Genomic DNA, 24,123 nt, shown 5'->3' on the forward strand with positions numbered 1-24,123 from the left:
TATTTGGGCTACATTTGGGCTCTTTTGTCTCTGGTGGCCATCTTGGGAGACTTTAGGAAATACTTTCAGTTTTTTACTTTGATTCCATCAAGAAGGGATTCAGATGTGTCCACATTTGCCATAAATTCAGAATGTTAGCACTCTTTTTGCTCATTAGACCACTGTAGTAAAGCTACTGCTCACCAGGGAAAACTGCTGCTGGTATTGAAAGTGCATGTTTCAGTCGGCATGTCAGAATTCTTTAATGAAATAGAAGAGGATTTGAGAAGTCACTCAAAATGTGCCCTCATTTTTCTTTCTGCAGCACTAATCATAATTTTTATGGAAAAATGAACCCCATTGTTCCTTTTTAAATTAAATGTTTTAAGAGTTACCACTTTAATCCAAGCAATATGGCTTCAGGTGTGCCATACGTTTATCATAAGTAGGACTGTTAGCGCTCTAGTTGTTCTTTGGAACACTCTGGGAAGCTGCAGTAGAACACAAAGGAATCAACTGACAGTCTCTGCCCTTGTTGGATGTACATGTTTTACTGAGAATGTCAGACTTCATTCTCACATGACTGAGAAAGATAATGTGAATTTACAGAAAATATGCTCTCAGTTTAGCTTATAGATCACCTTCTAAACCTCTGTGGGAAAAGCATGAGAAAATATTTTTCTCTCAATCATGATATCCCAGCAGAAGGCTTTTTCACATGGTGAAATCACCTTAGAACATACCACAATTCCTAAAATGAGTATGGTACCATCAACAAATGATTTATAATGTAACTAAAGTCTTAAAACCTTCTATTAACTGCAATGCTTTTTAATGAGGTGCTAACATGTATATTGGTCCCTGTTGTAACTTCCTCCCTTGGTATGTTCCACTCACCCCTCCCCTTTACCCCACTATGGTACAGTCGTGGAATGTTGGAGTGAAGTCTACCTTAGAATGTTGACAAGGGACTTCTGTTCAGTGTGATGCTGTAACTGACAAGCTGAAGATGCGTCTATGGTTTTAACCAATAAAGAAGTAAATCTTTCAACTTACCTGCGTGGATACTTACTACATTTGGCGACGAGTTACAAGGGATGCTGTGACAGGGACGGCGGCGCATTTTCCCCTGTAGTTATTAAGCTTGCAGTTGGTATGATAAGGACATGACGGCATCTGAAGTAAGAGTAAAAGGACACGGCAACAGTGGTTAGCGGACTTTTCGGCCGGTAGCTGTGGAGGTTGTTGATGTCGAAACAAGAATTGAGAAAGTGTGTCAAAGTGGTACGGCACATTGGAGGACTTCAGGGTGCTCACAAGGATTGGAGAGCGAGAAAACCCTCATGTTGAGCGTTGCGAGGGGGATTTGGAGCCGGAACATCGGAGAGCCTGTGGTGGTTTAAAAATGAAATGACGGTGGTACCCGTGTGAACGCTTCGCTTAGCGGGTAGTGGACTTGTGTCACACCTTGACTGAGAAGTAAAATTACATTGAAGCAGATCTGAGGGTGAGCGTGTGGGAGCAGCGAGACGGCGCGACAGCTGACAATCAGTAATTGAGGCGGCGAGCTGCCGGGTCGGCAACGTGAGCAACGCACTTATGAACACAGCTCAGGCAGATTACGAGGAAGTGCATCGGGATACGGCATATGGTGAAAGGAGAGGTGAGAGCATTTGGAGAGGACGGGGGGCTTTTACCTCGTCAGGAACGGTGCGCACATCTTTCCCAGCGTGAGGCGGCTACTATTCCCCGTGTGGTGTTTCCTGTCAGCGGTGCACATCCTTCCAAGAGTGAGGCGGCTACGATCTTCGGTGAGGCGTTTCCTGGCAGCGGTGGAGGCGTCGCTCTTCGCATAGCAGGCCTACCAGAAGAAGGAGGACGTGGTGATTCATCGGTGAGATCACAGTCACAGAAACAGGACTGTCAACGCTCAGAGGTTGAATTTTTTTTATTTTTTATTCTTTTTTTTTCACCTTTGGACTGTTGGGAAAGACTTCTACCAATGTAGACGAACTGTTCGTTCTTGTGGTTTTTACAGTGAGTAGAGCACGAGTGAAGGAGAAAAGTTTATTTTATGTTTTTTTTTTAAATAGAAAGGTGCTCTTTCAGTGTACATTAAAGGTAAAATAGAACGACAGTTCAGTAAGGACATAATTTAGAGAGTTCAGTGTCACCTAGGAGAAAATTTGTTAAATACTACAGGTTTGCTGATAAGTTAGGGGTCTTTTGAGTGCATAGGCCTTGTGTGTATTCTGGGAGACATGGCGGGAGCGGGAATGAGCCAACCTCCCCCATTTTTGAATGATCTAGGTGAACCAGAAATTCCGTGGAAGAGATGGGTTGGAATTTTTAAATCATATTTGATTGCAATAGGAGGAGGAAACTTTTCAAACATACGTAAGCAGCATATTTTGTTGCACAACTTGGGCATACAAGGTAGAAAAGTGTATGAGGATGTGACAGGGAGGTCGGTTGAGGATGATCCCTTGGAGGAAGAGGAAGGTGTGGATGTGTATGAGTATACCTTGAGGAAGTTGGAGGCGCACTTCAAAGTAAAAATAAATGTGGTCCTGGAGAGACACAAGTTTTTCAAGCGCAATCAAAAGAGAGATGAGAAAGTGTCCTCATATGTGGCAGTGTTGAGGGGGATGGCTGCCACATGTGAGTTTGGTGCACTCACTGACTCCCTTATAAGGGACCAATTGGTGAGATGCACAAATGACGAAAAGGTGCAATAAGAGCTTCTCACAAGGAATCCAGATCTAGAGGAGGCCATTAACATAGCCAAAGGTTTAGAGCACACTGCACAGTGTATGAGAGAAATGAAAATTGGTGGAGCAGTAAAAGACAAGGTGGAATGCAAAGAGGGAACCAACAGTGAGGCGGTGTGTATAGTGGATGAAAAAAAAAAGGAAGGGTCAAACAAGAGAACAAGTATTCTACAATGTTTTAGATGTGGTAGTCACAACCATTTGGCGAATAATTGGAAGTGTCCCGCAAGAAGTATTGTTTGTAGAAAATGCAATAAGAAGAGGCATTATTCGAAAGTTTGTAATGTATTTATGCCAAAAGTACACATGATTGAGCAGAATGAGGAAGGAGAAGTTAATGATAGGAACTTCATTTTTCAGATAGATGAGGAGGACACAGGAAAAAATACAGGGTATCCCATGTGTGAAATCAAGTTGGATGACGAATGTTTTGAAGTGTATGCGGATTCCTGTTCGCCTTTCACACTGGTGGATAGGAAAGTATTTGAGGAGAAATTTGCAAAACATAACATTATGATAGAGAAGGCAGACATTTCTCCGTTGGGGTACAACAAAGTTCCCATACCCTTAGAAGGCATGGTAAGAATGAGGATTTCTTTCAAAGACAGACACACGGTGGGGAAGGTTTATATTTCAAAAGAGGGGTCATGCTTGTTGGGATGGAAGCATCAGAAGGAGCTTGGCATAAAGCTTGATCCCAATAACAGTGAACAGGTTCTACTCATGGAAACCCCAGGGGTTGGAGCCACGCTAATTGAGAGTTACCCGGAGGTATTCAATGAGGAGTTAGGACTACTTAAGAATTACATGCACAAAATTGTACTTAAAGAGGGGGTAAGGCCAGTCATTCACAGAACAAGGTCAGTACCCTTATTGATGAGGGAACCATTGAAATTGGAGTTGGAGAAACTAGTGAGACAAGGGGTGATACAAGAAATTGAGAGCTCAGCGTGGTTGGCACCCATTGTGATCACGACTAAGGATGGGGGTAAGAGCATTAGGCTCTGTGTGGATTTGAGAGCGCTTAACGGAAACATTGTGGTAGACAGACACCCTTTGCCAAGAATTAATGAGTTGTTGAGCACCTTGCAAGGTGCTAAAGTGTTTAGTGTCCTTGATCTATCCTCAGCATACTATCAGGTGAAATTACACCCTGAGTCACAACCGCTGACGGCATTCACTACCCCTTTTGGCAACTACAAGTTCTTAAGAATGCCTTTTGGACTAGCCTCGGCAGCCTCAGCCTTCCAAAGAGCCATGCAGCATGTGCTCAAAGATTGCAAAAAGTCCATGTGCTTCCAAGATGACATACTAATATATGGCATGAGCGAAGAGGAACATAAGGTCAATGCAGAGAGGGTGTTGGAAAGGTTGAAAGAAGTAGGGTTTACCACTAAAGAGAGTAAGTGCAAGGTAGGGGTCACCTCCGTAGAGTATTTGGGGCACATAATCTCGGAAGAGGGAATCAAACCTAAACATAGCTTAGTAGAAGCTGTGATGAAAGCACCCACACCCACTAGCAAGGAAGAAGTGCTGTCATTCCTAGGCCTGGCAGAGTACATGGCAAAGTTCATTAGGAATTTTGCTATGATGGCTCAACCCTTAAGGGAAATGCTAAAGAAAAAATGTGAATTCACTTGGGGGAGAGAACAGGAAGAGGCAACAGAACATATAAAAGAAGCCATTTCCAAGGCACCATACATAGGCAATTTTGATGTCAATAAGGATACCATAATTACCACGGATGCCAGTAGCAAAGGGATTGGGGCGATGTTATCACAGAGTACGAAGGAGGGTACAAATGTGGTGGCGTTTGCTTCAAGAACATTGTCAGCAGCCAAATCAAATTACTCCACGATAGAGAAAGAGGCTTTGGCTGTGTACTGGGCGATCGGACACTTCAATTTCTATGTGTGGGGCATGCCGTTCTCTGTGCACACGGACCACAAACCCTTAGTGGGGTTATTCGGGAAAAAAGAATTGGAAAATCTGACGCCCCGTATTGCTAAATGGATACTGGGCTTACAAAGCTTCAATTTTAAAGTGGGTTATCTACCTGGTCACCAAAACAAGGTGGCAGATTTTCTGTCTAGATCACCATTAGAGGAAGGTTTGGAATCGGAGACGGAAGAGAAAAAGGTGATGGAGATAAAGATACCTGCAGTAACAAAAGAAGTATGGGATGTGCATTCAGAACAGGATGCAAATCTGGTGGAAGTGAGAAGGAGGGTGGCCGAAGGGTGGCCCAATAAGTGCAAGGATCTGGCGGAAGACATCCAACCGTACTGGAATGTACGTAATGACTTGTCTATAGAGGGGAAATTTGTACTCAAGTCAGGAAAGATAGTACCCCCGGAGGGATTGAGATCAAAGATAATTGATCTCACCCATGAGGGGCACATGGGCAGGAGTATGTGTAAAGCACGTTTAAGAGCTGTATACTGGTTCCCAGGGATGGATCAGCTCATGGAGGACAAAGTGAAGGATTGCTATTCATGCAGTATCAGTGACAAATCTAGAAGCATAAGACACTCACCGCTCATACCGGTGGAAGTCCCCATGGTCCCATGGGACAAACTAGGATTGGACATTACAGGGCCCATCAGGTCGATTGGACCTCAGGACAGGTACCTTTTAGTTCTAATTGACTATTACTCAAATTGGATATCGTGCAAATTTGTGAACTCAATAAATACCAAGACACTTATAGAGTTCATGAGCGAAATATTCTCGAGAGAAGGAATTCCCTCCACCTTGGTTACTGACAACGGGGTACAGTTTGTGTCGGAGGAAATGAGGGAGTTCCTTAAAGACATGTCAATATCACATGTACGCACACCCCTATATTGTCCAAGAGCTAATGGGAAGGTGGAGAGGGCAAATAGGATGATGAAGGAGTGCATACAACTGGCTAATAAGTCAGGGTTAGCTATTGAGCCGGCTATTAGGGACATGCTATGGGCATACCACACAACACCAAGTCTGTCAACGGGACAGTCACCCTTTGAATTATTGAGGGGAAGGAAGGCAGGCACAAAGTTGTCCCCCAACTGGTTGGGTCCGAAGGAGAGGGTATTGGTCAACTTGAGTGAACTCAAAGCTAGGACTGATACTCGGCAGAGGAAGTACCAGGAATGGTATGATAGGAGGTGGGGGGTACAGGAGAAATCCCTCAGTCCAGGGCAAAGTGTGTACATCAGGAAACCCGAGCTACAGGGTGGAAGTGGAGGCAAATACTACCCTCCGGGTAGAATAAAGGAGGTCAAAAGAAACGTGGTTATCATGGAGGACGGAAAGAAATGGAGCATGGACAGGGTGGCATTGGATGAGAGCGGGGGTATCCACAAAGAGGACGACAGGGGTCAAGGACAAGGTGCTGGGGTGGTGAAGCCTCAAATCAGGAGAGGGTATCGCCAAAGGTACACTCCATGCTGGCACAAGGATTTTAGTATGGGAGACCAAAGTCAAGCAGAATGTTCATATACTTAGGTTCACACCACACATAGAGCACCCAGGTAGGGGAGTAGCTTTGTTCGCCTATTCCTGTAGGTATTTACTCTCCCATGTTTTCCCCCTTGATGGTCTGTTAGGGAAGGAAGATGTGTTGCAACTTCCTCCCTTGGTATGTTCCACTCACCCCTCCCCTTTACCCCACTATGGTACAGTCGTGGAATGTTGGAGTGAAGTCTACCTTAGAATGTTGACAAGCGACTTCTGTTCAGTGTGATGCTGTAACTGACAAGCTGAAGATGCGTCTATGGTTTTAACCAATAAAGAAGTAAATCTTTCAACTTACCTGCATGGATACTTACTACAGTCCCAAGATGGCTGCCAACACTTCTTGGATGAAGTGCTGACAGCCAATCAGATCTCAGGATGAGATGTGTGGTTAGGCTCCGCCCACATATATATATGATTTTACTTTTGATTTTCTCAGGAACTACTGAACAGATTGACACCAGACCTGCAAAAGGCACTTCCCTGACCTGAGGACTACCTCTCTGCCAAATTTCAAGTAATTCTGTTCAGCCGTTCGGGCTGTACCTTGGACTAAAGGTCCCTATGGAAAAATGCATGGGGAAAACGCGTTTTGGGACCCCCCTTTTTTCTCGGCCCCTGCTTGACGAATCACCCCGAGACTTTCAGGGTAGGAGCGGAGCGGAGCGCCCCACCTATTTTGAAAATTTTGCGAGGATTCATCAACCGGCGCCAAAGTTATTCCAAATAGAATGTTGCGGATTTCCTATGGAAACACGGTCCTAACTATAACTATCTACTGGCGACCGCCAGTAGATAATATAAATATATATATATATATATATATATATAATATATATATATATATATATATATATATATATATATACTTGGTCACAGGCTTCAGGATACTGCTCAGAAAGGCACTGTCCTCTGCATGTCCTTTATTTAATTAGCCCTCAGTGGCCCTCACGGGTGAGTTCAACTTAGTGTTGCGTGCTGGGATCAGTAGTGCACTTTTTTCAGTTCCTTTGCCATTAGTAGGTTTCTGCACTGTAGCATAATGTTTATTTGATTTAAAGCCCGCCAGTGGGCCTCCGAAATGAAAATGTTCAGTTTATTTTCCCTCTTCTGCTGTTCAACTAAGGAAGACTCAAGTAGTTCCATGTCCTCGTGGCCCCCTGACCTTGAGCAGCAGGGATGCGATTCAGTTGGTTTGAGAGTCAAGCAGCAGGGATGCGACCTGTGTAGTTGTGTATCCGCCACACAGTTAAATTCCCCGCCCCTCCCCCCCCCCCATGATGGTCAGGCTGGGAGGGTGCGGTGCCAAAGGTTGTGACAGGGTCTCTAAGAAGGCGCTCTGGTCTGAGTTTGGGGCATAGGCATTCACAATTGTTATTTACCTTCTTTTCAGGCAGCCCCATACCACTACATAACGTCCCTCCGAGCCGATCAGGTTACCTGCACATTGGAACGGTAATAAAAGTCCAATCCATATGAGGACCCCTATTGCATAAGTTGAATAGGAAGTGTGATATACTTGGCCCTCCAGCAGCGTTTGAGAACCCCTCCTTCCTTAGTCATTCAGTGTGTTTCCTGTAATAGGGCTATCTGGATACCCCTCCTGTTCAGGTACGAAAATACTTTATAGCGCTTCAACATAGTGTGCATCCCCCGAATGTTCCACGAGAGGCATTAATATGTTGGTGGGTTCACCATCTATAAGACAGGGCAGATGTGTGAGGACATGTGGCTCCCCTCCCTTCTTCCAGCTCCCACAAGTGCAGTTAAGCCAATCGAAGCATCCCAGTACAACTCATCAATCCCCAGCTAGTGAACCAAAAACAAGACTCCCAACTCCCACTCCCCAGGGCACGTAGGTTGCTATCCCCCTTCCATACAACTAATCTACGATTGAAGAAGCGCAGGAGATCCCCTGCAGTTATCTGAAAGGAGTTGGCCAGTAGCTCCTCCCCGAAGCATTCCCTCCACCTAGTATAGAACCTTCTAACTGCACCTCAAGCCCAGGGGTGAAGTGATTGGAACAGACTGCTCACTAACCCCCATGTAGCCATAAACTTGCATCATCATCAATCCACTAATCCTGTATGAGTGCTATCAACATTTTATATTATGTCATCTGACAACCTAGAGGTGATTTTGGGCATGATCAGGCTTGAGGCCGCAAATATGTTGGAGCTTTGATCAGAGTTTGAGTCTGTCTTGAGCACCTCATTTTTAGGTGTCGGGGATCGGGTGCCCCCATCACTCAGCATTGCCACCACCTCCATCGCTTGTTGCCTTTCATGTTGCTCCTCAGCCTGCAAAGGGGTGACAGACTTGCATGCCAACTTCCTTCACCTGGAACAAGATGTGCGGTTTTGCCGTTGTTCTGAGCTCTGGCTAGGCCCTGGTTGAGGCTGTTGGTCCAACCAATTCCAGATCTCCTGTGGGGTATGGAAGAATTTAGTACTATTGGGTGCCTCAACCCTCAAGTGGGCACGGAGCATCATCGCGTAGGTGAGTCCTAGTTGCCGAAGTCTTTTTTATCGTCTTGGAATGAGGCTCTCTGCTTCTGGACTTCTTTAGAAAAATCTGGAAAGATCCACACCACTGCATTTCTGACTCGCAGTACGCCAAGCCTGCATCAGGATATGATCTCCATCTTTGTAATATAGAAGACTGGCCACTACCAGCCACGGTGGGGTGCCCGGTAGCGGTGGCTTGGTCGGCATTCTGTGGCCCGCTTGAACATGAAAAAGGTAGAAAGGCCTTCCAGAGCAACTTCCTCACAAAGCCACGTCTCCAGATAATCCAGCATGCTGGGTCCCTCGACCTTCTCGGGCAGGCCCATGACTCTAATTTTGTTGTGGCGGGAGCGGTTTTTGGCATCCTCTGCCCTCAACTCAAGTGTACGGATTTTGTGTTATATTGCGGTCAGATGCTCACTTTTTTAAAGGAGTGTGGACTGTATTTCTGCTAGCACCTGTTCATTAGTGGTGATTGTCTCCACTAGGCGCCAATGATTGTCACGTATTAGGCCTATGTTGAGCGTAAGTTATCTATTTAAGTTTCCAATGTGACTCAGGAGGTTGTAATTGCCAGGATAACATCCTGCAGTGTAAGACTCTCAGCTGAGTCAATCGCCCACGAGGTCGATTCCATCATTTAGGGTTCAAGCGTACCTCTCTGGTCCTATCTACATATGGTCTTGTCCATGGTCTTCGCAAGTCAAGGCAGGCTGTGTGACTGGCAGCTCCGTTCTCTGCCAGTGTAGTTCACACCATTCTTCTCCAGAAGCTCTAGTTAGTGTTCAGCGCCTAGTAGCACCCACAGTCCAGCGGGCAGGCCAGCATATCAAGCAGCAGTCGTGGGCAGGAGGGCCACCTCAGATCACAGTGGGCCCTCAGTAGTGTTGGTTGTCGTGAATCTACAAGTCTCTCAGTGGATTATCGTCCATCTTTCTCATTGATCCAGCAGGCGGGGACCCTGGGGCTTCCATTCTGTCCTGTCCTCTCCTCCAGTACCCCGCATGGGGACCACCAGGAGAAGCAGAGGTGCTCCCTCCATCGCCAGACAGATTAGGACGTGCAAGCCCCCCGACATAATCATCCACACTGCAGAAGGCTATCTATCCAGTCTCAGTTGTCCTGGGCACAGCACCACAACCGTGCCTTCAGACCCGAGATTTCAGAAGGCAGAGTTTTTTGTATTATGTACTGTGAAAAATAGGGGGACGGCAGGTGTCCCGCACATGGGACCCCTTCACGCTCACCTCCCAGCTCAGGGGCAAAGTGATGGTCCTCCGTCATCCAAAGCTAACCAACAGGGCCGCCCGCTGACCTACGGGATGATAAGTCCTGTTTTTCCGTCTCCTATAACCAGGAGCGCATGGTGCTCCAGTCTTCCCCCTTCACTCACCGGCAAAGTGTGACTCGCACATGGCAGTCTAATAACAGCACCATAGCTGTGGCGCTAGTAGCAGGCACAGTCAGCCTTGGTCTCAAGGCCCCCCGCAAGACCAGGTTCCCACTGGGGCCCTCACCACTACCAGCTCGGTTCAGCTCTGGCAGGCCTCCTAAGGCAACAATTCCATCGAGGTATGGGGCTGTATGCTCCGCTTTGATCACTCTAGTCCGTGCCCTGGTATCCCCCTCACAAGCCCGAAAGAGCAGGGAGCAGCAGCTCCAGATCCGAACCGTTCAGCAGGGAGGGGGAGTAATTAAAGGCCATGCCGGTCAGTGGAGTTCCTCTGCTCTCCCCCCGTCTTTCTCCTCCCCTGGCCCAAGGGTAATGAGACAGTGCACCATCTCTTAATTTCAAGCCACTAGGCCACCCGCCGACATGCAGTCCAAAGGCCTGCTGTCCTGTCATCTGCTGCCAGGCCCCTGATCAGGCAGCGCATGACATGCAGGCAGTGACATGGAAGCCGTGCCGCAGGCTCCAGCCCGACGGCAGTCACAGCCCATCCTGGTCCCAGGGGGAGCCCGTTGTTGGCCCTACCCAGTCGCATGGCTAACCTCACTTCGCTCCTCACTCAGCTCCAGTGTCCGCATCACAGCTCCCCCGCTGGCCGGATCAAGGGATCACTGGTAGGGCGCTGTCTCTGTGGCCTCGCTTCTTCTGCCCCAGCTTCAGGTAGCTCTTCGCTTCTCCTGATTCAGCCCGATCAGAAGCTGGGTCAGCGTCGCGGCACCGGGGATGAGGCGAAGGAGTCACCAGCTTCATCCACAGGTAAAGTTCAGCCTCTCTTGCAACTCAGGGCCCCAGCAGCAGTAGCATACCTCAGTTATAGATTGTTGTCGGGCTGCAGCCGCCATCTTGGGTCGCAGCTTCGCTGCATCACCACAGCTAGAACAGCTTTTAGACCTAAGCTGGTTCTCTTGCTCTGCTGGACGGCAGCACAGGTTGGCACTAGATGGGGCTAGGCCAGTCGAAGTACAGAGCATTGCTGCTTACTTCATTGGTGTCAGGCCTCGCCCCTGCTGCGTTTCTTCTGCTGATAATAGAAGCACTCTATAGCCGCAAAACAACCTCTGTCTGGGTTGTGTGTGTACCTTCGCAACGGTCTGACTTCATCAAGATCTGACTCTGTTTCTTTTATATAAATCTTGGCAACTTTGGAAAGATTCTATATTTTGTCTAGGTCTTTTCCCCAGAATTGATAAGGGTGACCTGACTCAATCTTTAGATGTTCTCCTCCACTGGCTTTGTAAGACTTTCAGGGACACACCAAACAGCTAGTTGCCTTAGGAGACTCTGGGAGCTTGGTCTGAAACAAAAATACATATTTGAATATTACTTTTTCAAAACTTAAATCCCCACAAATATCAAAAGTGCAAAACCTAAGTACATTCTTCTGTCCTTGTTGCCTTTGAACGAGCTCCACCGTTTACTGATCTTTCTTGAAATTTAGTCAATTGAACAAGACATAGTTTGCAGATGCCCTTCCGCTGTAAAAGCGATCAACTCATCACTATTAAGTATCCTTAAAAGAAGTCTGTTGTATGTTATTTCTCTTTTCTTCAGTTTCTGTTCACATAGCCATCATATAAAAATTCTGGAAAATGTTTTATCCCTTGTCAGACTCTAACAATACTTTATCCAGGTTTATAAAACACAAATGTGTGTTACTGTTTCTTATTTTAGGGTTTCAAAGAGTTAGACAGCAATTCAGTGCAACATATTAGCATATATGAAACTGGTTTATTGGAGCAGGATGCCTTATATTTTGTTTATTAATAGAAATGCTTTAACATGTATATCCATCAACTGTACAGTCACAGCATAGTCATATGTCTGATGTAATTAATTTGCTCTTTTTTTTATCTGTACCTTCTCTTTTATATTCCAGAATGAAATTGTAATTGAGCAAACTGTTAAACCTAAGAGAAGCTTTTATGCAGCCAAAGATCTGTACAAGTATCGACATCAATACCAAGTAAGACAGATTCATAATTTTTTCATTTTTTGCATACGTTACTGTAATTGGCCGCTTAGGATATTTAGAAGTAATATGTCTAATGAAATAAAAAATATTAGAACTCACTTTACTTTTGTAACTATGGAATTAGTAATTCTTGTAACCAGTTTTTCTTAATTTCTAGCAAAACTATAAAGATCTTCGTGGTCAAAATGATTTGTGTAATCTTCGATTTTATTTGAACAAAATCCCTTTCAAGCCTGATGGTAAGTATTCTACAATTATACATTTTAGAATAGAAATCTTAATGAAAAAACACTTAATTTGGATACTTTTTTTATATGTGGAATTACTAAAAAAATGGTTGCATACTTCAAATGTTTAGGTGTTGCTAACACTCAAATTTGCAATTTTATCAAACTACATTGCATTCGGTACCTTGTAGTACTTTAGGTTGCAAAACGAGTTATTTCAGCATACATTACCCAACCTAAAGTCAAATTGGGCACATAGAATGAGGATTGTGCCTACAAGAAGTTGGATTATTATTTGGGGTGGGTGGCTACACACCACTAAGAGTAATTGCAACCATTGTCAGGTTGAACACTTAAAGTCACTAAATTAACCTGAGCTCAACACTATGGTAGCTATGGCAAAGAGCAGACAGACTTAGCTTAGGGCAGTGTGTAAAATATTTATGTAATACCAAAACTGTAATAAAGTTGCAACCCAATAAAAATCCCAAACTGGAATACAGTAAAATGTAATTAACAAAAAGACACCAAAATGCAAAAATCCAATAAGGCGAAACTGATATATGAATTTTTAAAGATTTAAGTAGGAATAGCCCAGAAAAGCATATAGTGCCATGATCGTCAATGGTTGTGGTAGACAGGAGCCTATGTGCAATTTGAGGCTGACTGCGATGCAGAGCGGGTTGAATACCAAAATCAATTTCGTCCTGGTCAAAGATTTTAACTTCTGACATAAGTCCATTAAGTCCTAATTTACCACAGAAATGCACTTCTAAAGACCTCCAAAACCTCAGGGGAGGCACTTAGAGACTGATAGGTTGTCAAGCAGAGGACAAACAGTAGGGTCCATTTGCCACTGCTGAGACGGATAGTTGCAGGAAAAGGCCACTTTTTGCTTGTTGTGTTCCTGCAACTTTAACAGTAGGTCAGTCTTATGACCCTTGAAATCCACTTCTTTGTCCTGCACACAAGAGAGAGAAAGTCTAGTCCTTTGGGGCTCTCCTCAGGTCACAGACAGCAGGTTCAGTCCTCTTCTGATCCTCCACAGGTTCAGGAGTGTTCTAAAGTGAGCGCCTGGAGATGCCACATATATGCCTGGCATAGGCTAGTGGGTTGGGAATGATGTCTCCTGGGCACGCCCTAACCAATGGGGTAAAAGATCCCAGGGCCAACCGTACCCACTTTGGGCATTTTCAAGACGAAGGTAGTCGTCGGCCACACTAAGCCTAAGAGGGCATGGAGTGTGTTGGGCAGTTTAATATGGTAATCCTAGTGTCTTCCCCCCATTTAACACCAATATCCAGTCTGAAGCAGCCACAGTACCCCCAATAAACCCAGAGACAGAAGTCTGCCAGAAGAAAGCAGGGATTTCGAGCAATCGGACCGTGGATACACAAGAATTGTTTTGGCATCTTGTTTCCCTTCCTTTCAAGTACTCCCCCAGTGTTATATGTAAACCTAGCAGACCAGCCAAGTAGAATGTAATACTCGAACAGGATTTGACACATTAATGTAAAAATGATGCTTACAGCCCCACCCTGCGTATTTTGTCAGATTCAGAGGAGCCAACTCTGCCCATTAAGGTCAGCCTCTTGTTTGCACCTGGTAGGGATTTTACACCTTTTTCACACCTGTTCAAATACCAACTACTGGCTGGCAAAACTGGGAGCGCAAATGTAAATTTAGCCTCCATGACCTTCAGGGAGAGAAAAAGTAACTGTCTAAAAGATACATTTCTGTGATATTTATTAAAAATCTGACTACACCATAGAATTGGATTTATAATAACTATTATTTTTCTACCTTGTCCCTTTCCCAATATTCAGTATTAGGATTTTAAATCTGTAATCTGTGTTTCTACTTATGACAGCTAGGACTGTCACAGTGAAAAATAGCTTTTGACTTTTAGTCACCGCAATGAGATACTAACATAAAATATCTGCATGTTCTACTTTTCAATACCATGCACCCTGGCATTTGGGCAGCAAGGCCTACATAGGGGTGACTTATTGATATTTAAAATGGAGGTTTTTACCTGCCAAAAGGATTATTTTTAATTGATCAAATTATAGTGTTTAAACTGCCACCGTCAGGCTACAGTGGTAGGCCTAAAGCAATACCCTTGATTGCTTGTACCACTGATGCTGCCTGCCCTGCTGTTTATACATCTCTGTGCCTAATTGTAATATGCCAAATTCAAATGTCTAAAATGTATGCAACTTCCCACGGTTGTAGATCACGCACTTCACTATTGTACCAGACCTCACACAGTGTATTAAGGTAAATGCAGTTCAGTTCAGTTACTTCAAGCAGTTAATTTTACTCCCATTTCATTTGCTGTAGCAGTAGAGTTCTTGCTTAGCCAAGACTGGAAATCCACAGACATGTGTTTCATGATTCTTGTCACTCATCAGAGAGGATTATTACTTTATTTGGGGTTGCTTACATTCCCCTGAAAACTGGTGCAATAAAATGCCAAACAAAGCGAACGTACAAATCCCTTCTCAGATGACCGATTGCGTAATGTGTAGGTTTCTGATTTTTTCCTAAGCGTTTGTGATTTATATTCCTAATACAAAGAAGGATGTTCTTAATTAGGTCGCATTAGTCCCATGTTTCATGGTTACCACACCTCTCTGTTTAACAGTTATGAATAGTTCAGTATCTTGGTAGCTCCCATTGTCTCATAAATATCTTTTCTATTTTGATTTTAAAAATCGTACAGCAAGTAAAACTACTATATACCACTTTAAATGGTCAAAATAAAAATAAGATCCTGTTGTACTCCATTTCAAATCAAGTTTATGCGGGTAAGTACACCTAAAATAGTAATGAAATGGCAGCCTTTGCTATATCACTGCACTAAGATAAAACCAGGGGCATCGTCAACCATCCGCTTTAGCAGCTACAGCAAGGATGGTGTTCCTGATGGGTCTCTTCTGTCTGGAGCTCGGCAGCCAAAGGCTCGTAATTAATGTGAAAGGGTGGGAGGGTGACTGAGTGAAAGGATGGATGAGTGAACGGGAGAGAGGATGTATGGATAGATGGGCGAGTGAAAGGGTGGCCAGCCTACACGAAGGGATGAAAGACGTCGCCGAATGGATGAAGAACAGCCGCCTGAAACTGAACTCAGACAAGACGGAGGACCTCATCCTGGGATCATCACCCTCCGCCTGGGACGACTCTTGGTGGCCCCCCGCCCTGGGAGCCACCCCCAAGCCAACGGACGCACGCAACCTAGGCTTCATCCTGGACTCCTCCCTCTCGATGACCAGACAAGTCAACGCCGTCTCGTCTTCATGCTTCAACACCCTGCGCATGCTTCGAAAGATCTTCCGGTGGATCCCCACCGACACCAGGAAGACGGTCACCCAGGCCCTCGTCACCAGTCGGCTGGACTACGGGAACGCCCTCTACGCCGGCACCGCCGCCAAACTCCAGAAGAAACTCCAACGGATCCAGAACGCCTCAGCACGACTCATCCTGGACATCCCCCGACACAGCCACATCTCCGGACACCTGAGAGACCTGCACTGGCTCCCAGTCAACAAAAGAATCACGTTCCGACTCCTCACCCACGCACACAAGGCCCTCCACGACCTGGCCCCAAGTTCCTCAACAGCCGCCTGACCTTCCACAAGCCCACCCGCCAGCTCCGCTCCGCCAGCCTCGCTCTCGCCACCGTCCCCCGCATCCGCAGAGCCACCGCCGGAGGAAGATCCTTCTCCTACCTGGCAGCCAAGACATGGAACTCCCTCCCCATCCACCTCCAGACAACGCAAGACCATCTCGCCTTCAGGAAGCAACTCAAGACCTGGCTGTTCGAGCAGTAGTGTTCCCCCCCCCCCCCCCCCCCCCAGCGCCTTGAGACCCTCCGGGTGAGCAGTGCGCTATACAAATGCCTATGATTGATTGATTGATGAATGGATGGATAGATGGGACGAGTAAAAGGGTAAATGGGTGAGTGGATGGATGGACTAAAAAGTTGGATAAATGGACGAAGTGAAAGGATGGATAGATGTAAGGATGGATGAGTGAAAGAATGGATGTATGAGTAAAAGGGAGGGTAGATGGATGGCTGGATGAAAGGGTGGATGGACGGACGGATGGATAAGTGAAAGGGTGGGTGGATGGATGAGCGGATGGATGAATGGGTCAAATGTTGGATAGATGAATGAAAGGGTGGATGAATCAAAGGATGCAGGGCTGAGAGAAGGGTAGCTGGATGGATGAGTTAAGCAGAGGAAGGATGGAATGGAACGCAAGGGAGGATAGATGAATGAATTGATAGAGGAAAGGAGTGGATAAGAGAAATGACTGATTGAAAGAGTGGATGGATGGATAAGTTTGAAGATGGATGGGTAGGTTTGGATATGGATGAGCGTACGGAGTGTTGACAAACTGAGTGATGGAGGAAAGATTGAGTGGATGACAGAATATAAAGATGAAATAGTGGATATCAGTGGGTAGATGGCAATATGAAAGGATGGATGGAAAGATGCTTGGTGGAAGAAATAAGCGAGCTCTTCTGGAGAGGGTTGTGATGATTTGCTTAGTTTGTTTGGTGCCATTAGAGCTTTGATCAAAGAGGGAGGTTATTTTAGTTTTATGGTTACTCCCTTGTGAATGGCATATTTTTTCAGATGTTTTGTATGCATCTGCAAGAAGCCGTAGTTAGGGGCATAGCCTGACTGACAAGATTGTGGACAAGATTTTCTGAGTTCCAGGCAGGTCCTTACACAATCCTGTATAATCCTCCAACAAATGCCAAGCATCCACCTTTCGTGTTGGTGGTCCCATGAGACAGTTCGTTTAGGGTCATGAAGACGGCTGCAGCGGATTCTAGGCTCCCCATGCTCTCCCTGCCACAGCAGGCACTTTATGCTGCCTGGTCTAAAGCAGGCATGGGAACAGCACTAGTCATAGCATGGACCCACACCGAGTGGGTAATACCTATCTCCACTGATGCCCAGTGCAGCTGAGGTTGAACTTTTCCATTCACAGTGCAATATTTAGAAATTGCAGGGTTCGCAAATACAAACATGTTTAGTACATCAGCCCAGAGTTTCATGTGTGCTCTCCCCACTGACTGACACTGTGGATGTTAGGGACTCTGAAAAAAGATAGAGTTCATCCAATGGGACTGAAATCAATAATATAAAAATCTAGTACCTCAATTTATGCATTCATTTAGGGTCTGATTCACAAACTGCGTTTCGTGGTACATAAAGTCGAACTATTTACTACAAAATACAGTTCACAAACCTACAAGTGTATATCACCACCTCTCTACTATCTTTTCTTTTGGACTTTTGGAAGATTCTCACACATTTAAGTTTACTACTTAGTGAGGAGTGGTTTAGGGATGGACATGCACCCACCCCAAAAAAGAGTAACACCACTGCTATTCATAAACTGCACTTCTAAAGGAACCAAAACAGTAGTTAATGTCAGTTAATTTTAATTTAATTTTATATATACGAAGCAATCACATTTTAAATTAAAATTAAGTAAATAGTGGTGTAGCAGTTTTATTTTGTTCTTCATTCTAAATATATATATAACATTCATTTATATTAATATTTAGCGTAAAATATTTTTACTATTTTTTTTCAAGCGTATGCACTTTTATACTTTACCTTGTAGTGTACCATAGGGATATTTCTGCCATCAGGACCGCGATATCCCTATGGTAAGGTTGAGAGTAAATGTGACAAGTTTATTAAGCTTAAAAAAATTGCAGCAATATTTTAATGTTAAAAACTAATGTAAATGTATTTTATATATTTGTGTATATTTAAAATGTATGACAAAAGTGTAAAGATTCTACAGCACTAGTAATGCAATTTTGAATTATAAATTTAATTAATTTTAATATATTAAATTAACATAATTTTTTAAGGCCTATTAAAAACACCTACATTTTAAAATGACCAAGTATGAAAAGTATGAATTATGTATTAAAAATATGTATGAATTAATTTAATTTATTTTGTCATATTAAGGTTTCATTAATTCTTACAGTAAAAAAAAGTTAATAAAATGTTATAAAATATGTATTTTTTAATTATGTTTACATTTAATTAATTTAATCTATGTATTTAAAAAGTTGAAATATTCCTGTTCTATTTTAACTTCCTGCCTCCATTATTTTCTATGGGAGGGTGTTGCAGTTCAGTTGGTTAACTATATGAGGTGCTTCACTTACTTCTGCTCTTTTAAGGCAGTAGTAACTTCCACTCATAAATTTAGCTCCGCCCCTTGTTTGACGAGATGGAGAAATGTAAGTCTACACTTTTTAGTAACTGTACACTTGGGAATGGTGAATAAACAAAAGTAGTAAAGGTACTCAAAAGAGTAATACTAAACTTACACGTTTAACTCGCAAGCAGAAGTAATCTTTTTGTGAATAGCCCCGTTCATCTCCATTTTCCGAAAATGCATTTGGATGTGTGTTCTTGCCATGGGAATGCTTTCTCTTTTTATTATAATATAGGGACTGAATATGTTTTCTTTCTCCCAGCTCAAAGTATTCCTGAAATGAAAACAAGACTACTCTTGCTTTCAGAATGCTATAGTTGACATGATTACTCACTCTAAGAATCACCAATTGCACAGTAGATCAAACTGTAGTTTCATTCTTTCACAGTAATTTAGTGAGGTCAGAGTTTGAGTTACACTTATTTAAAACTATTATTCTTTCCTACTGTCCATGGCAATACGATTATTTCTTGATCTGACTTTCTTGGTGTTAATAATAAGTCAAACGATATATAGAATTTGAGGGGCTTAATTATCTGTAAGGAAGTTGGAATGAGAGTGGCAAGTCTCAGCTACCATTAAATGGCTCGTTTTTACGTCTAGACGTTGCATATGCCTTTATCAGTACTTGGGCCATCATGTAAATTGTTAAATGAATGGAACAACATAGGTTTATATGACAAGAAATTTGAAATGTGTACCATTTAACGCTTCTCTTCAATCCTTTTTTCAGGTGTTTACATTGAGGAGATCCTAAGTAAATGGAAGGGTGACTATGATAAACTAGAGCACAATCACACCTACATACAATGGTTAGTTATTGTTCCTAATTGAGAGTGGATGTGACCTTGTTGATAAAGCAAGCATTTTATCTGATATGATTGAACCTAGAAGTTGCTTGTTGGTTTATTGTGCTTATATAAATGTTTTGTTAACATTAAATGCACACTTTCATGTAGGCTTTCTATGGAGTTGTTTTCATGTGTTGACTTCTGACCATTCACAGTAGTCCAGGAAATACACAACATATAAGTTCTGACAGGAACAGTGGAGAATGGCAAATATACTTTTCCGCAAAGGATATAAAAAACAGTAATCTTCACATTTCGTGGTGCCAGGTTCTGTGAGATCCACGGCATTCCAATTTGTTGGAACTCGGTCCAAGACTCTGTGTAGATGTCAGTTTTAACATAGCGTAGGATACTCACCCAAATCCCCCTCTGAGTATATTTTGTTCCTGCTCAAGTGTCAACGGGATGTAAATGATCCACTCCCTTCAGACTGATATCTCTGAATATGATTTATTATACAAGATCGGTATCCGCACATCTGTGGGTGAGGGGTTCATGGAATCAACAGTTTGAAGAAAGAGAGGGTAACCTTCCTAAAATCTTCATAGGATATGATTATTGATCAGAAGGATGGTGATCACATTTTATTTGTCCTTTGCTGTTTGACATATTTCTCCAACAATATTTTTAGTGTAGTACCAATAGATTTGGGTAAGTGTCACCTCATTTAGAACTTCCTTCAAATGCACCACTTGCATCACTTGAGCCTGCAGCATTGCAATTGATACCATGGTGTCAGAAATGTGTCTCACATAGTTATCTGGGAGCACGCATCTGAAAGGAACCAGTGTATTTTTTTACCATGTAAAACTGCTGGCTACCCTCCAGATCAAGCAACAAACTCTTCCTTGTAAGGTCAAGTACTGGAGGTTCTTTCCTGAACCACTTCTAGATCCTGAAAGTCCACACCCATCCTGACTTATAGAACATTTATCAGATGTCCACCAGGAAAATGTCTTTTGAGATTCAAATAACTATCATGGGTTACAAGCATTAGATTTTACATATTCCAAGATTGTCTTCAAATGCCTTCTCCGCCTTACTCAAGAGAACTGGTTTAAACTCCCTGAAGTACCCCAGGAACATTCATGAAATTATAGTTATTTCCTATTTACACTACTATTCACCTTAATTAGCTTCCAACATGAAATTGATAACCCAGCTAAAGATAGGAACCACTTACCACATAAATAAGGTGTTACCTTTACAAAGCTTGCGCTGCCTAAAAGGCAGGCTTTGCAGACGGAAAAAAAGAATTTCAAAGCACACTATGAGTTGCAGTGCAAACCTGGGGCATGCCTTGGCGTATGCAGAAGAGAGGCACTCCACTGCCTTGGCCCGACATCCAACACAATTCTGTAACTTTCCTACTGTGCAACACCTCCCCATGATCGTGGTGCTGTTCCTGAGTCTACTGGGTGTGGAAGTTACGAGTACAGCGGCTCCAACGAAGATTAGGCAGTGCTGGGAAGCATCACAAGTCTTTTCGCTGACCCAGCTGCACTGAGGGTCCTTTGTGGCCCTTACCGGGCTGCTGGACCATCATTGCCTTTCCATCCTAACAAGGCTGTACACCGGACCAGACAATTGGGCACGCTCCCAGCCTGACACAACTTTCTTGAGTGGGTGGAGGACAGATTGGGACCAACTCACATCAGAGCCCTATCACATTGCTGGAGCCTACAATTGATCAAGGCTGGATGGTGTCCACTGCCCACTGTGCCCCTTGACTCCCCTCCCCCCGCCCCTGTTTGGCGGTGTTGCAATACTTTGGTTGCGTAAGCTGTGGGAACTGGGCCTCAAATAAGCACTCCTCTTTTTTGCAAACCTCCAGATAATGGCCTAGAATACGTTGTATTTCTTTGATGATCCAGCGGCTGCCTGAGACCGGACAGAGCAGTTTTCCTCCATTGTCACTGTGGAGCTAGTTGGGGGGGCTGGAAGAGGCTGCCCCGTGGGTGGGAGCGATGGAAGATCTGCCCTTGCACTGGACCCGTGGGTCTTAGTTACTTGGTCTCGTGGAAGAGCCAGGCGGAGGAGAGCCAGCGCTCAGCCTTGAGACTGTGGCAACTTTTCACTCAGACACCAAGCCATTGGACAGTGACCACATAGACTCATCCAGTAAAGCAGAATCACATCCTCCCACTTGCCAAAGCCAACCCTGGCAGGACCCCTGCCCGGCTTCCTTTCATGTATAATGGCACTTAAAGCTCATGCCCTCTAACATGATGCAGCACTAAGCGATACCAAAGGGGATGATGGACGGAGTGTTTGAGCAAATGAAACACTCACCCACAGTGAACTGATCTGGGTTTAATCCATCATCATTCTTTAGCTCACTCCACCACCCCAGTTCAGACATGGCCATATGCAAATCAGTCTTACCCTGTGCCTCATGGGAACAGTCCAGCCCGAACTGCCAAGCCATGTCTTCCCTGGACCGAAAACCAGCATCCTGGGACCGGTTTCGGGTTCATAACCCTCATCAGCCAGGCTGTCTTGAATCCAGTGGCAAAGTGAGCAAGGGACCCACGTCTGGGCATACCCTGCCAACTTAGGGCGAACAAAGCGATACCAAAGGGGATGATGGACGGAGCGTTTGAGCAAATCAAACACTCACCCCCAGTCATCTGATCTGGGTTTAATCCATCATCATTCCTTAGCTCACTCCACCACCCCAGTTCAGACATGGGAACAGTCCAGCCCGAACTGACAAGCCATGTGCATCGGCATACACCCGTTTCATGACACTTTCAACCTACAGGGGTTCCTTTCCAATAAGGCACTCTCACTAGATGAACGGATTCCCTCACTGCTTGTCATTCCATGAATGCCGTTATTTACTTCTGGGGGCTTACCATCACACATGGGCGCACAGTGTAACACACATTTTTTCCCAGGCCTCAAGAGGCGAGTCACCATGAGGACCACAACGAAACCCCAACCAAAGTATTTCCTTTTGACCTTCCTTTTGGGCAGAGAGACATTTGCCTCTGCTCCTCACAGTTGTGGTTTCAATGATGTGATGGCTGTTTCAATTTTTGGTATTCCAGAAGGGCTGAATGACCCATCTACACAAGTGGGCTCTTGGTGGGTGAAGACTGCGCTATAGTCACCTTAGCTACATGTTCTTATGATGGTTAGCGGAAGATCTAGACCTCACTCTGCTTACAATATTGTTAGCTGGAATGTTGGCAGGAAACAGATTTCCAGAAAATGTTACTCTATTTCTATTTAAAATACAGGGATACACATGCCGCAAGAAACCCACTTCACAGACCAATCGGCCATATGTCTCTAAAGGGGGTGGAGGGTCAGGTCTACACCACTCACAACTTGGGCTATGCATGTGGTGAGCTAATATGGATCAGGGCTGGCGTTCCATTACAATTACTTACATCTAAGACTGAAAGAGTGCAGATATTTGTTGTTGCAGGGACTTCTAGATGGCTCCCCTCTTGCACTATGCTGTATTTATGCCCCAAACATTTATCAAGTTCCCTCTTAGCCTCTCTCTTTCCACAACTTGCCTGGATTTAAGGATCCTGTTTTTACTGTGTCCTGGATACAGATCGTTCCCTACTCTTCCACAAGCTAACCCCTCTCATAATGCCAAAAGCTTTGCACACTGGCTTACACATTGAAATCTCCTTGATATATGGTGTCACCATAACCTAACCTCAAGATTTTAGTCCTTCTATTCCTTCCCACACCATCTTCTTATGCTCCTTGATAGGATCTTATGCTATAATAAGATGGACCCTCATATCATAAATGCTGATTATCTTGCCCATACCTCTTCAGACCAAAACCCTCTTCAATAGGAACTGAGCGGGGGCCACCCACACCCGCTTGGCTTATTCAACCTGCACATCTTGAAGGTACCGCTTTACGTGGAACAAATTGTTGAATATTTCCCGCAAAATAGTGACATAGTCTTATCCAATGCTATTTAGTGGGATGAATTCAAAATTGGAATGAGAGGTCATTGTGTAGTGGATGTAGTGAGAGCACGATGCACAGTTGAGATACAGCTCAACGAGGTTAAGGACTTTCTCTTCTCCCCATGGACCCTACATTTGGGCACTCTTGTCTCTCTTGTTGTGTAGTACTCAAGTAAAAAAAAAAGGTGGTTAGTGGAATGCTCGAATTCTTCTCATCAAATGGTGAATACTTAGATTGCATCCCCATCCATCTTTGTTTTGCCGACTGTTACTCCAGAGAGTAGTCCAGCAAGTCTGTCTTCGTCCTGCTCCAATACCAACAGTCGACCTACTCCCCTACAGATAGCACTGTAAGCAGTTCCATACTTTTTTTAGTTTTTTTAGGCCTCATCAGTGATGTATAGGTTGAGTGCTATTGCGCAGGGAGGACAGAAACCACTTCTGAGCATACTTGTTGGGCTTAGGTTGTTGCTGTGAAGAAAAAAGATGATTGGTGAAATCTTGAATTACTGTCAGCCACCTGGTAACTACTTGGGCCAAATTCGCATCAATGTTGTTTTGCCCACCATACCACCTCAGACAGTAACCAACAATTTTATCCTCCTTCTCACTGCAAAAAAAAAAAAAAGAAAAAGAGGGGGATCCAACCATATCCCAACAACA

The 24,123-nt window shown here is 44.3% G+C and overlaps 1 protein-coding gene across 1 annotated transcript in view; it reads left to right on the forward strand.

Moving 5' to 3' along the window:
• The window catches only part of OGFRL1 (opioid growth factor receptor like 1), a 164,063-nt gene that overhangs the window by 87,746 nt on the left and 52,194 nt on the right, over positions 1-24,123 (forward strand). Inside the window, exons 2-4 of the mRNA XM_085610924.1 lie at positions 12,082-12,168; positions 12,335-12,416; positions 19,399-19,477. Of these exons, the coding sequence (XP_085467050.1) occupies positions 12,082-12,168; positions 12,335-12,416; positions 19,399-19,477 (248 nt within the window). The remainder of the gene's footprint in view (positions 1-12,081; positions 12,169-12,334; positions 12,417-19,398; positions 19,478-24,123) is intronic.

Source organism: Triturus cristatus, chromosome 6 (assembly GCF_964204655.1).
Source record: "Triturus cristatus chromosome 6, aTriCri1.1, whole genome shotgun sequence".
NCBI classification, from domain to species: Eukaryota; Metazoa; Chordata; class Amphibia; order Caudata; family Salamandridae; genus Triturus; species Triturus cristatus.